The following is a 14,282-nucleotide window of genomic DNA, read 5'->3' on the forward strand; positions in this document are numbered from 1 at the left end:
TGCTGACAGATTCGAAGCTGAAGCCAGCTGCACGGCACATGCTTTTATAGCTTCCTGGTCGCTACGTTACCCCGCCCGTGACGTCACGCCTTTCCGATGGACTGATTGCACACGATATTCAGAGTCGGTCTCATCAGGGACGTTCCCCAAAAGCGTTTCGACGCAGCTCGAGTTCCTGAAAAGGAACAGCTGTTTAAGAAAGCAAACTTTATCTTGACTGACTGCTCTCATCCTTTATATCTACAGTTTCAGTTTCTACCATCAGGTTCATTGCTCAGACTCCCATTTGCTAAAACAAACAGATTTAAACACTCCTTTGTTCCGTCTGCTGTCTCTCTTCTAAATGCTAGGAGGGTAAGGTAGCTTACACATTATTTTATTTGATCAGAATGTGCATTATATTTATTTTTATTTTATTATACTATGTGTATTTGTGTTTGTAAGTTTGTGTGCTCCTATGCTGTAAAACTAATTGCCCCACTGGGGGACAAATAAAGGTATTGAACTTGTATGTGACAGTATAATCGTAAAGATGTATGCTCGTATGTGACAGTATAATCGTAAAGATGTATGCTCGTATGTGACAGTATAATCGTAAAGATGTATGCTCGTATGTGACAGTATAATCGTAAAGATGTATGCTCGTATGTGACAGTATAATCGTAAACATTTATGCTCGTATGTGACAGTATAATCGTAAAGATGTATGCTCGTATGTGACAGTATAATCGTAAAGATGTATGCTCGTATGTGACAGTATAATCGTAAAGATTTATGCTCGTATGTGACAGTATAATCGTAAAGATGTATGCTTGTATGTGACAGTATAATCGTAAAGATTTATGCTCGTAAGTGACAGTATAATAGTAAAGATGTATGCTCGTATGTGACAGTATAATCGTAAAGATTTATGCTCTTATGTGACAGTATAATAGTAAAGATGTATGCTCGTATGTGACAGTATAATCGTAAAGATGTATGCTCGTAAAGATGTATGCTTGTATGTGACAGTATAATCGTAAAGATTTATGTGACAGTATAATCGTAAAGATGTATGCTCGAATGTGACAGTATAATCGTAAAGATGTATGCTCGTATGTGACAGTATAATCGTAAAGATGTATGCTCGTATGTGACAGTATAATCGTAAAGATGTATGCTCGTATGTGACAGTATAATCGTAAAGATGTATGCTCGTATGTGACTGTATAATCGTAAAGATGTATGCTCGTATGTGACAGTATAATCGTAAAGATGTATGCTCGTAAGTGACTGTATAATCGTAAAGATGTATGCTCGTATGTGACTGTATAATCGTAAAGATGTATGCTCGTAAAGATGTACAGTATGCTCGTATGTGACAGTATAATCGTAAAGATGTACAGTATGCTCGTATGTGACAGTATAATCGTAAAGATGTATGCTCGTATGTGACTGTATAATCGTAAAGATGTATGCTCGTATGTGACTGTATAATCGTAAAGATGTATGCTCGTATGTCACAGTATAATCGTAAAGATGTATGCTCGTATGTGACAGTATAATCGTAAAGATGTATGCTCGTATGTGACAGTATAATCGTAAAGATGTACAGTATGCTTGTATGTGACAGTATAATCGTAAATATGTATGCTCGTATGTGACAGTATAATCGTAAAGATTTATGCTCATATGTGACAGTATAATCGTAAAGATGTATGCTCGTATGTGACAGTATAATCGTAAAGATGTATGCTCGTATGTGACAGTATAATCGTAAAGATGTATGCCCGTATGTGACAGTATAATCGTAAAGATGTATGCCCGTATGTGACAGTATAATCGTAAAGATGTATGCTCGTATGTGACAGTATAATCGTAAAGATTTATGCTCGTATGTGACAGTATAATCGTAAAGATTTATGCTCGTATGTGACGGTATAATCGTAAAGATGTATGCTCGAATGTGACGGTATAATCGTAAAGATGTATGCTCGTATGTGACAGTATAATCGTAAAGATTTATGCTCGTATGTGACAGTATAATCGTAAAGATTTATGCTCGTATGTGACAGTATAATCGTAAAGATTTATGCTCGTATGTGACAGTATAATCGTAAAGATGTATGCTCGAATGTGACGGTATAATAGTAAAGATGTATGCTCGTATGTGACAGTATAATCGTAAAGATGTATGCTCGTATGTGACAGTATAATCGTAAAGATGTATGCTTGTATGTGACAGTATAATCGTAAAGATGTATGCTTGTATGTGACAGTATAATCGTAAAGATGTATGCTCGTATGTGACAGTATAATCGTAAAGATGTATACTCGTAAGACGTGCTCAGCCTTCCCCTGACACTATAGTGATTGATGGTCAGATAGTCAAATTGGTAGAGTCTTATAAGTACTTAGGCACTTTCCTCATTAACAAGCTGACATTTAAGAAAAATACTGACTCGATCCATAAGAAAAGCCAGCAGCGTATTTTTTGTCTTAGAAAACTATCTAAATTCCAGGTTGACTCTACTTTGATGATTTTGTTTTATCGTTCTTTTATTGAGTCTATTATTACGTTCTTTTTTGTTTGTTGGTTTCAATCCTTGAGCGTAAAAGAGAGGAACTTACTGAACAAGGTTGTTAGTGTCAGTAGTAAAATTATAGGGCTTCCACAAGAAACTTTACAGGATCTTTATGAAAAACAGCTGTTTAAGAAAGCAAACTCTATCTTGACTGACTGCTCTCATCCTTTATATCTACAGTTTCAGTTTCTACCATCAGGTTCATTGCTCAGACTCCCATTTGCTAAAACAAACAGATTTAAACACTCCTTTGTTCCGTCTGCTGTCTCTCTTCTAAATGCTAGGAGGGTAAGGTAGCTTACACATTATTTTATTTGATCAGAATGTGCATTATATTTATTTTTATTTTATTATACTATGTGTATTTGTGTTTGTAAGTTTGTGTGCTCCTATGCTGTAAAACTAATTGCCCCACTGGGGGACAAATAAAGGTATTGAACTTGTATGTGACAGTATAATCGTAAAGATGTATGCTCGTATGTAACAGTATAATCGTAAAGATGTATGCTCGTATGTGACAGTATAATCGTAAAGATTTATGCTCGTATGTGACAGTATAATCGTAAAGATGTATGATCGTATGTGACAGTATAATCGTAAAGATGTATGCTCGTATGTGACAGTATAATCGTAAAGATTTATGCTCGTATGTGACAGTATAATCGTAAAGATGTATGCTCGTATGTGACAGTATAATCGTAAAGATGTATGCTCATATGTGACAGTATAATCGTAAAGATGTATGCTCGTATGTGACAGTATAATAGTAAAGATGTATGCTCGTATGTGATAGTATAATCGTAAAGATGTATGCTCGTATGTGACAGTATAATCGTAAAGATGTATGCTCGTAAAGATGTATGCTCGTATGTGACCGTATAATCGTAAAGATTTATGCTCGTATGTGACAGTATAATCGTAAAGATGTATGCTCGTATGTGACAGTATAATCGTAAAGATTTATGCTCGTATGTGACAGTATAATCGTAAAGATTTATGCTCGTATGTGACAGTATAATCGGAAAGATTTATGTGACAGTATAATCGTAAAGATGTATGCTCGTATGTGACAGTATAATCGTAAAGATGTATGCTCGTATGTGACAGTATAATAGTAAAGATGTATGCTCTTATGTGACAGTATAATCGTAAAGATGTATGCTCGTATGTGACTGTATAATCGTAAAGATGTGTGCTCGTATGTAACTGTATAATCGTAAAGATGTATGCTCGTATGTGACAGTATAATCGTAAAGATGTATGCTCGTATGTGACAGTATAATCGTAAAGATGTACAGTATGCTCGTATGTGACAGTATAATCGTAAAGATGTATGCTCGTATTTGACAGTATAATCGGAAAGATTTATGTGACAGTATAATCGTAAAGATGTATGCTCGAATGTGACAGTATAATCGTAAAGATGTATGCTCGAATGTGACGGTATAATAGTAAAGATGTATGCTCGTATGTGACAGTATAATCGTAAAGATGTATGCTCGTATGTGACAGTATAATCGTAAAGATGTATGCTCGTATGTGACAGTATAATCGTAAAGATGTATGCTCGTATGTGACAGTATAATCGTAAAGATGTATGCTTGTATGTGACAGTATAATCGTAAAGATGTATGCTCGTATGTGACAGTATAATCGTAAAGATTTATGCTCGTATGTGACAGTATAATCGTAAAGATTTATGCTCGTATGTGACAGTATAATCGTAAAGATGTATGCTCGAATGTGACGGTATAATAGTAAAGATGTATGCTCGTATGTGACAGTATAATCGTAAAGATGTATGCTCGTATGTGACAGTATAATCGTAAAGATGTATGCTCGTATGTGACAGTATAATCGTAAAGATGTATGCTTGTATGTGACAGTATAATCGTAAAGATGTATGCTCGTATGTGACAGTATAATCGTAAAGATGTATACTCGTAAGACGTGCTCAGCCTTCCCCTGACACTATAGTGATTGATGGTCAGATAGTCAAATTGGTAGAGTCTTATAAGTACTTAGGCACTTTCCTCATTAACAAGCTGACATTTAAGAAAAATACTGACTCGATCCATAAGAAAAGCCAGCAGCGTATTTTTTGTCTTAGAAAACTATCTAAATTCCAGGTTGACTCTACTTTGATGATTTTGTTTTATCGTTCTTTTATTGAGTCTATTATTACGTTCTTTTTTGTTTGTTGGTTTCAATCCTTGAGCGTAAAAGAGAGGAACTTACTGAACAAGGTTGTTAGTGTCAGTAGTAAAATTATAGGGCTTCCACAAGAAACTTTACAGGATCTTTATGAAAAACAGCTGTTTAAGAAAGCAAACTCTATCTTGACTGTGTGCTCTCATCCTTTATATCTACAGTTTCAGTTTCTACCATCAGGTTCATTGCTCAGACTCCCATTTGCTAAAACAAACAGATTTAAACACTCCTTTGTTCCGTCTGCTGTCTCTCTTCTAAATGCTAGGAGGGTAAGGTAGCTTACACATTATTTTATTTGATCAGAATGTGCATTATATTTATTTTTATTTTATTATACTATGTGTATTTGTGTTTGTAAGTTTGTGTGCTCCTATGCTGTAAAACTAATTGCCCCACTGGGGGACAAATAAAGGTATTGAACTTGTATGTGACAGTATAATCGTAAAGATGTATGCTCGTATGTGACAGTATAATCGTAAAGATGTATGCTCGTATGTGACAGTATAATCGTAAAGATTTATGCTCGTATGTGACAGTATAATCGTAAAGATGTATGATGGTATGTGACAGTATAATCGTAAAGATGTATGCTCGTATGTGACAGTATAATCGTAAAGATTTATGCTCGTATGTGACAGTATAATCGTAAAGATGTATGCTCGTATGTGACAGTATAATCGTAAAGATGTATGCTCATATGTGACAGTATAATCGTAAAGATGTATGCTCGTATGTGACAGTATAATAGTAAAGATGTATGCTCGTATGTGATAGTATAATCGTAAAGATGTATGCTCGTATGTGACAGTATAATCGTAAAGATGTATGCTCGTAAAGATGTATGCTCGTATGTGACCGTATAATCGTAAAGATTTATGCTCGTATGTGACAGTATAATCGTAAAGATGTATGCTCGTATGTGACAGTATAATCGGAAAGATTTATGCTCATATGTGAAAGTATAATCGTAAAGATTTATGCTCGTATGTGACAGTATAATCGGAAAGATTTATGTGACAGTATAATCGTAAAGATGTATGCTCGTATGTGACAGTATAATCGTAAAGATGTATGCTCGTATGTGACAGTATAATAGTAAAGATGTATGCTCTTATGTGACAGTATAATCGTAAAGATGTATGCTCGTATGTGACTGTATAATCTTAAAGATGTGTGCTCGTATGTAACTGTATAATCGTAAAGATGTATGCTCGTATGTGACAGTATAATCGTAAAGATGTATGCTCGTATGTGACAGTATAATCGTAAAGATGTACAGTATGCTCGTATATGACAGTATAATTGTAAAGATGTATGCTCGTATTTGACAGTATAATCGGAAAGATTTATGTGACAGTATAATCGTAAAGATGTATGCTCGAATGTGACAGTATAATCGTAAAGATGTATGCTCGTATGTGACAGTATAATCGTAAAGATGTATGCTCGTATGTGACAGTATAATCTTAAAGATGTATGATCGTATGTGACAGTATAATCGTAAAGATGTATGCTCGTATGTGACTGTATAATCGTAAAGATGTATGCTCGTATGTGACAGTCTAATCGTAAAGATGTATGCTCATGTGTGACAGTATAATCGTAAAGATGTATGCTCGTATGTGACAGTATAATCGTAAAGATGTACAGTATGCTCGTATGTGACAGTATAATCGTAAAGATGTATGCTCATATGTGACAGTATAATCGTAAAGATTTATGCTCGTATGTGACAGTATAATCGTAAAGATGTATGCTCGTATGTGACAGTATAATCGTAAAGATTTATGCTCATATGTGACAGTATAATCATAAAGATTTATGCTCGTATGTGACAGTATAATCGGAAAGATTTATGTGACAGTATAATCGTAAAGATGTATGCTCGTATGTGACAGTATAATCGTAAAGATGTATGCTCGTATGTGACAGTATAATAGTAAAGATGTATGCTCTTATGTGACAGTATAATCGTAAAGATGTATGCTCGTATGTGACTGTATAATCGTAAAGATGTGTGCTCGTATGTAACTGTATAATCGTAAAGATGTATGCTCGTATGTGACAGTATAATCGTAAAGATGTATGCTCGTATGTGACAGTATAATCGTAAAGATGTACAGTATGCTCGTATGTGACAGTATAATTGTAAAGATGTATGCTCGTATTTGACAGTATAATCGGAAAGATTTATGTGACAGTATAATCGTAAAGATGTATGCTCGAATGTGACAGTATAATCGTAAAGATGTATGCTCGTATGTGACAGTATAATCGTAAAGATGTATGCTCGTATGTGACAGTATAATCTTAAAGATGTATGATCGTATGTGACAGTATAATCGTAAAGATGTATGCTCGTATGTGACTTTATAATCGTAAAGATGTATGCTCGTATGTGACAGTCTAATCGTAAAGATGTATGCTCGTGTGTGACAGTATAATCGTAAAGATGTATGCTCGTATGTGACAGTATAATCGTAAAGATGTACAGTATGCTCCTATGTGACAGTATAATCGTAAAGATGTATGCTCGTATGTGACAGTATAATCGTAAAGATGTATGCTCGTATGTGACAGTATAATCGTAAAGATGTATGCTCGTATGTGACAGTATAATCGTAAAGATGTATGCTCGTATGTGACAGTATAATCGTAAAGATTTATGCTCGTATGTGACAGTATAATCGTAAAGATTTATGCTCGTATGTGGAAGTATAATCGTAAAGATGTATGCTCATAAGACGTGCTCAGCCTTCCCCTGACACTATAGTGATTGATGGTCAGATAGTCGAATTGGTAGAGTCTTATAAGTACTTAGGCACTTTCCTCGATAACAAGCTGATTTTTAAGAAAAATACTGACTCGATCCATAAGAAAAGCCAGCAGCGTTTTTTTGTCTTAGAAAACTATCTAAATTCCAGGTTGACTCTACTTTGATGATTTTGTTTTATCATTCTTTTATTGAGTCTATTATTACGTTCTCTTTTGTTTGTTGGTTTCAATCCTTGAGGGTAAAAGAGAGGAACTTACTGAACAAGGTTGTTAGTGTCAGTAGTAAAATTATACGGCTTCCACAAGAAACTTTACAGGATCTTTATGAAAAACAGCTGTTTAAGAAAGCAAACTCTATCTTGACTGACTGCTCTCATCCTTTATATCTACAGTTTCAGTTTCTACCATCAGGTTCATTGCTCAGACTCCCATTTGCTAAAACAAACAGATTTAAACACTCCTTTGTTCCGTCTGCTGTCTCTCTTCTAAATGCTAGGAGGGTAAGGTAGCTTACACATTATTTTATTTGATCAGAATGTGCATTATATTTATTTTTATTTTATTATACTATGTGTATTTGTGTTTGTAAGTTTGTGTGCTCCTATGCTGTAAAACTAATTGCCCCACTGGGGGACAAATAAAGGTATTGAACTTGTATGTGACAGTATAATCGTAAAGATGTATGCTCGTATGTGACAGTATAATCGTAACGATGTATGCTCGTATGTGACAGTATAATCGTAAAGATTTATGCTCGTATGTGACAGTATAATCGTAAAGATGTATGCTCGTATGTGACAGCATAATCGTAAAGATGTATGCTCGTATGTGACAGTATAATCGTAAAGATTTATGCTCGTATGTGACAATATAATCGTAAAGATGTATGCTCGTATGTGACAGTATAATCGTAAAGATGTATGCTCGTATGTGACAGTATAATCGTAAAGATGTATGCTCGTAAAGATGTATGCTCGTATGTGACAGTATAATAGTAAAGATGTATGCTCGTATGTGACAGTATAATCGTAAAGATGTATGCTCGTATGTGACAGTATAATCGTAAAGATGTATGCTCGTAAAGATGTATGCTCGTATGTGACAGTATAATCGTAAAGATTTATGCTCGTATGTGACAGTATAATCGTAAAGATGTATGCTCGTATGTGACAGTATAATCGTAAAGATTTATGCTCATATGTGACAGTATAATCGTAAAGATTTATGCTCGTATGTGACAGTATAATCGGAAAGATTTATGTGACAGTATAATCGTAAAGATGTATGCTCGTATGTGACAGTATAATCGTAAAGATGTATGCTCGTATGTGACAGTATAATCGTAAAAATGTATGCTCGTATGTGACAATATAATTGTAAAGATGTATGCTCGTATGTGACTGTATAATCATAAAGATGTATGCTCGTATGTGACTGTATAATCGTAAAGATGTATGCTCGTATGTGACAGTATAATCGTAAAGATGTATGCTCGTATGTGACAGTATAATCGTAAAGATGTATGCTCGTATGTGACAGTATAATCGTAAAGATGTATGCTCGTATGTGACTGTATAATCGTAAAGATGTATGCTCGTATGTGACTGTATAATCGTAAAGATGTATGCTCGTATGTGACAGTATAATCGTAAAGATGTATGCTCGTATGTGACAGTATAATCGTAAAGATGTATGCTCGTATGTGACAGTATAATCGTAAAGATGTACAGTATGCTCGTATGTGACAGTATAATGGTAAAGATGTATGCTCGTATGTGACAGTATAATGGTAAAGATGTATGCTCGTATGTGACTGTATAATCGTAAAGATGTATGCTCGTATGTGACTGTATAATCGTAAAGATGTATGCTCGTATGTGACAGTATAATCGTAAAGATGTATGCTCATATGTGACAGTATAATCGTATAGATGTATGCTCGTATGTGAGAGTATAATCGTAAAGATGTACAGTATGCTCGTATGTGACAGTATAATCGTAAAGATGTATGCTCGTATGTGACTGTATAATCGTAAAGATGTATGCTCGTATGTGACAGTATAATCGTAAAGATGTATGCTCGTATGTGACAGTATAATCGTAAAGATGTACAGTATGCTCGTATGTGACAGTATAATCGTAAAGATGTATGCTTGTATGTGACAGTATAATCGTAAAGATGTATGCTCATATGTGACAGTATAATCGTAAAGATGTATGCTCGTATGTGACAGTATAATCGTAAAGATGTATGCTCGTATGTAACAGTATAATCGTAAAGATGTATGCTCGTACGTGACAGACAGAACGGTAACTGTTAGTCTAACTTGTAATGGTATTTATCTGTCATTAATGTAAGTACAAGCACAAGCCTATCACTGTGTAACCAATATCAAAGATACAGCTATTCATTTAGCTGATGCTATAAGTGAAAGTGGCCAGCTGTATTTTTTTACTTACCCTGCAGCACACGTCTATAACGCTAAAATATGTGATGTGAAAGATTACATAACATTCTATTATTTTTGGCTGTAGAACTTGCATGAAAAACAAGTAGGCTACAAAACGTTCCAAATGGCCCAAATTATTCACATCATAGGCTACACTGTGCTTTTCATTAGTGTTATGGACATTAGAAAAAGTAATTTTTCCTTGGAATTGCACCTACTGTAGTGCTTCCAAACCATCACTAACATAGTACATAGCCTAAAAGGTAGAGAATGTTTATTTTGAGTTAGCATTTGTACTGCTCTCACTTGTTGCAGCCTGATTTAGACCTCAGTTATGAGGTGCCCGCTGTCCTAAGTGAGGCTGATGAGAGCTGGGAAGGCAAGAGGAGGCGCAGACAAAGGAAAAGAAGAGCAAAAGGGAGAGGGACAAGAGTAGAGCGTGCAGGGCTTGGTCCAGGAGACACAGAGCAGAGAGAAGGAGAGAATTTAGAGGGAGGAGATGGACCAGGTGGAAGAGGCCAGAGAGCTGGAAGAGACAGTGCAGATGTTTCAGGTGGAAAAGGAGAGGGTGTGAGCCCTGCACCAGGTGACAGAGGCCAGAGAGCTGGAAGAGGCCAGAGAGGTGTAAGAGGCCAGAGCGGTGTAAGAGGTCAGAGAGGTGGAAGAGGAGATAATGCAGGTCCAAGTACTGGAGTTGGCAGCAGAGGAAGGAGAGGGAGAGGAGGCAGAGATGCAGAGGAAAAGAACAGAGCTCAGATGATACAAATTGACCGAAGGGTCCGGACAGAGGTTTGTTTCCAGAATATGCTACACAATTGATAGAATCTAGTAAAATTATGGATTGTGATAAGTAGTCACCATTTGAATCAATGTTAGCATCTTTGTTATTTTTAATCAAATGTAAATAACACATTTTCTATTATGGTTTGTTTACTTAGGGACTCATTCAGGGCATGAGTGAAGTGAGGCTACGAGCACTAGCAACCCAGGTCTTCTCCCGGAATCCTGGATTAGTTTTTGATGCACTTCCTCCATTGGACAGCACAACCCCACCTAACGCTGCTCTTCCATGCTGCACCTGTGGGAACTGCAGGGAAATGGCCACAGACGCTGAAAGGAAATGCTGTGGCCAGGGGCCGGACTACTGCATCAGCAAATTGGCACATTTTGATCTGTATTGTCTGGAAGATGGTTATTTGTGTATTCACAGAGATTACAGAAATGATATGTTGGTGGTAGCTGAAGTTATAGAACCAGGAGATGATAACAGACAATTTAGGTATGCTGCTTATCGTCAATACATCTTTTGGCAGCATGGGTCACTGGGTCTGGGTAACCGTCGTGTTATTCCCAGCTGCTGTATATGGAAAATAAGGGACAAATACCCTGACCCCCAAGGCCAGTACACTGGCTTTGTACCCACCATTTGATACCATTCTAACGTGACGATAACGTGCATTCTATCCTGACGATGCACGTGTGGCTCATCTACTTATAGCCTCGTGTCGCGGGGCGCGCCGATGACGTAAACGACCAAGGCTATATTACTGCCGGGTCAATTTCATTGACGTGTTATACACAATATTCACAGCTGGTCACGATAAAATATGTTCCCAATGCGCTGAGCAGTGCAGCATCTCGTTCCGCTTTCTCAGGGAACAAGGTTACAGTTAAGTAACCGGAGACGTTCATGATATTTATGGATTTTCGCTTGATATGAAGGATAGAAAATCCCTGATGTTTCTACTTTGTTTCCTCTTAGATTGGATGCTATTCATCTCCAAGAGGAATTCAATAAACTCCATAAGGACATTCCTCCAGAATTCAACAAGCATTTAAAGAAAATTAGTGATCTCACCAATGAGTTTAAAAGTGGTCTCAGACTTGCTATTTTTGCCCTTCGAGGAGCAATGATAGCTGGAGGGATTGGGGTGATGTTTTCAGCATTATATTTCATTTTAGATAATGAAGAAGTTTCTGAAATGTTTGCTGTATCAGGGGCAGCTGTGTCTGTAGTTGCTGCATTATGTGTTGCTTTCGGGATATACAAGACAACACAGTAGAAGAAGAACTTAAAACAAACCATTGAAGAGAAACGCAAGAGATTTCAGGATAAAATGAACCTTATTATAAACATGCTGGAAAAAAAACTGTCAACGAACAGAGGAAATACTCAGAGATCTTTTGCTATCAGACCACAAAGCCCAGGTTTTGGGTGAACATCTCGCCTCCTGCTTCAGAAAAACGCAGCTCTTTCAGGAACATGACAGTAAAGTGGGAGACTGGATGTCTAAAGTTGGGCTTTTGTCTGGAAACCTTTCAGAAATGATCGCCAAGGTTAGTTCTGTGCCTGACATCCTCAAAGAGATTATAGAAGACAACAAGAGGCTGAAGGACAAACCTGCAAAACACACACATGAACAAATATATCAAATGGAGTTTAAGGAGAAAACAGAAACATTCATAAATGATATGCAGAAAGGAATTTTCCAGTTGAGAAAATCAGTAAAAGAACTTGAACTTCAGTTCAACCTGACAAAATTAAATGTACTGTATTTTATTATCAATATTACTGTAACTGGATCTACCTGGAAGAGAACAACACAACTAGCAAACAATATCACATTTCATTGAATAATCTCAAAAAATAATTTCATTGTCCTACAACGACTAATGTTAACATTGCTAAACGTTATAAATATATAGGATATCTTTATAAGTAATTTTTCTTTTTGATGAAGAAAACAATTGTTAAATGCGGAGAAGATTCAGGTGTAAGGCTATGATTTTGCTTGCATTATTGATCAAAATAACTGAATGTTGTTATTTTGTATATATTATGTACTTCATATGCATCACTTTCATTACAAAACAAGTAATAAAATGTACACAAAACTGTATTTGAATAAAAAAAAATGCATAAAGTAATTGTCTTTAACCCTTTAATGTCCTCACTTTTCTTTCTTTCTTACTTTTTTGAAGAACAACTACATCACTTTATTTTTAAAGGTATAGTCTGAAAGATCATTGGTGTCCATTTGAACGGGATTGTTTTATATATGAATACATTGTAGTATCTGTCAGTGTCTTAATTTGTGTACCTTTACTATAAATATCATTGAACCATTTGGTTGAGCAAAGAGTTATTTTTCAAAACATCTATTTTAGTAAAAACTGATATCAACCACTCTCTAAAAACACATTAATAAACATTAACTAAAACGTTGATCAGTACATCAAAAATTAAAAAACTTTTCTGTGAGGTTTAGTGTTAGAAGTGATTAGCTATTGTAGCGTAGGAATATAAGCCGACTACGCCACCTCCTTATTTAAGGCAGGAGGAGTCCTCCACACATCACAATACTTGATTCTACACTCTCAGAAATACAGTAGGAGTCAATTTCTGTCGCCCAAGGTACAATCTACACTAACGTACCCCATAGGGCTTATTATTGGACCTCAAGGTACATTATGTTCCCCAGCATTAAAAGGTACATATATGTACCGTTTCTTTTAAAGGTTAAGGTACAATATCAAGAGACAGCCTCTGCTAAGCCATTTTTTTTAAGTTGTTGTTTAAAGGGGGGGTACAATGGTGTTTCATGTATTCAGAGTTGTTTACAGTGTTAAAGAGATGGAATCTCATTCTTAACATGGCCAAAGTTTTAAAAAAATATTTTGGACGAATAACTGAGAATTTCTGTGCCGAAAATCTTACTTCCAGGTTGGTACAAGTTTCGGCTGGTTTCGGCCGAGCGTGGATTTAATGACGTAGACCAGAGTGGAACTCCTTATATGAGCATTTCTCCCGGAAAAACTCGCCCACGCACACGTCGACCAAAGGAGGGTGAGACCGCGCACATCAACGCACATCAACACACATCAACAAGAAATCATCGGCAGCGCTACATACAGATGGTGGACAACCAGAATGCCTATTACCGCCGCGCCAGCGCCGTGGCGAAAATTAATAAGTCGTTGTAGAAATGACCGCCAGGTGGCGCAAAGGGACATTGTGCAAACAGCAGCAATTGCCGTATTTTAAAATGTAAGTGGTTTAAATATAAAACCCTAAGTCTAATAGGCATATTTTTCATATATATATAAATAGGCCTATTAGGCTACAACAGTAATAATCCAGTTTGGGATTTTTGCCTACAGCATCTCATTTTTGCTCAGGTCTATGTTTATTATAAGTCATTTACACATATATTGTAAGTAATGAACTATTACTACTTATTTTAAAATACATTTAGATCCACATCATTGGTTATTCTTATTT

General features: G+C 36.1%; 1 protein-coding gene across 1 annotated transcript; it reads left to right on the forward strand.

The window, feature by feature from the left end:
* Positions 1-1,322: 1,322 nt before the first annotated feature.
* On the forward strand, positions 1,323-11,440 carry LOC132114301 (uncharacterized). Its single transcript, XM_059522411.1, has 3 exons — positions 1,323-1,340; positions 10,289-10,789; positions 10,939-11,440. The coding sequence occupies exons 1-3, from the start codon at positions 1,323-1,325 to the stop codon at positions 11,428-11,430; spliced, it is 1,011 nt and encodes a 336-aa protein (XP_059378394.1). The 3' UTR covers positions 11,431-11,440.
* The last annotated feature ends 2,842 nt before the right edge of the window (positions 11,441-14,282 follow it).

This window comes from Carassius carassius, chromosome 33 (assembly GCF_963082965.1).
Source record: "Carassius carassius chromosome 33, fCarCar2.1, whole genome shotgun sequence".
NCBI lineage: Eukaryota > Metazoa > Chordata > Actinopteri > Cypriniformes > Cyprinidae > Carassius > Carassius carassius.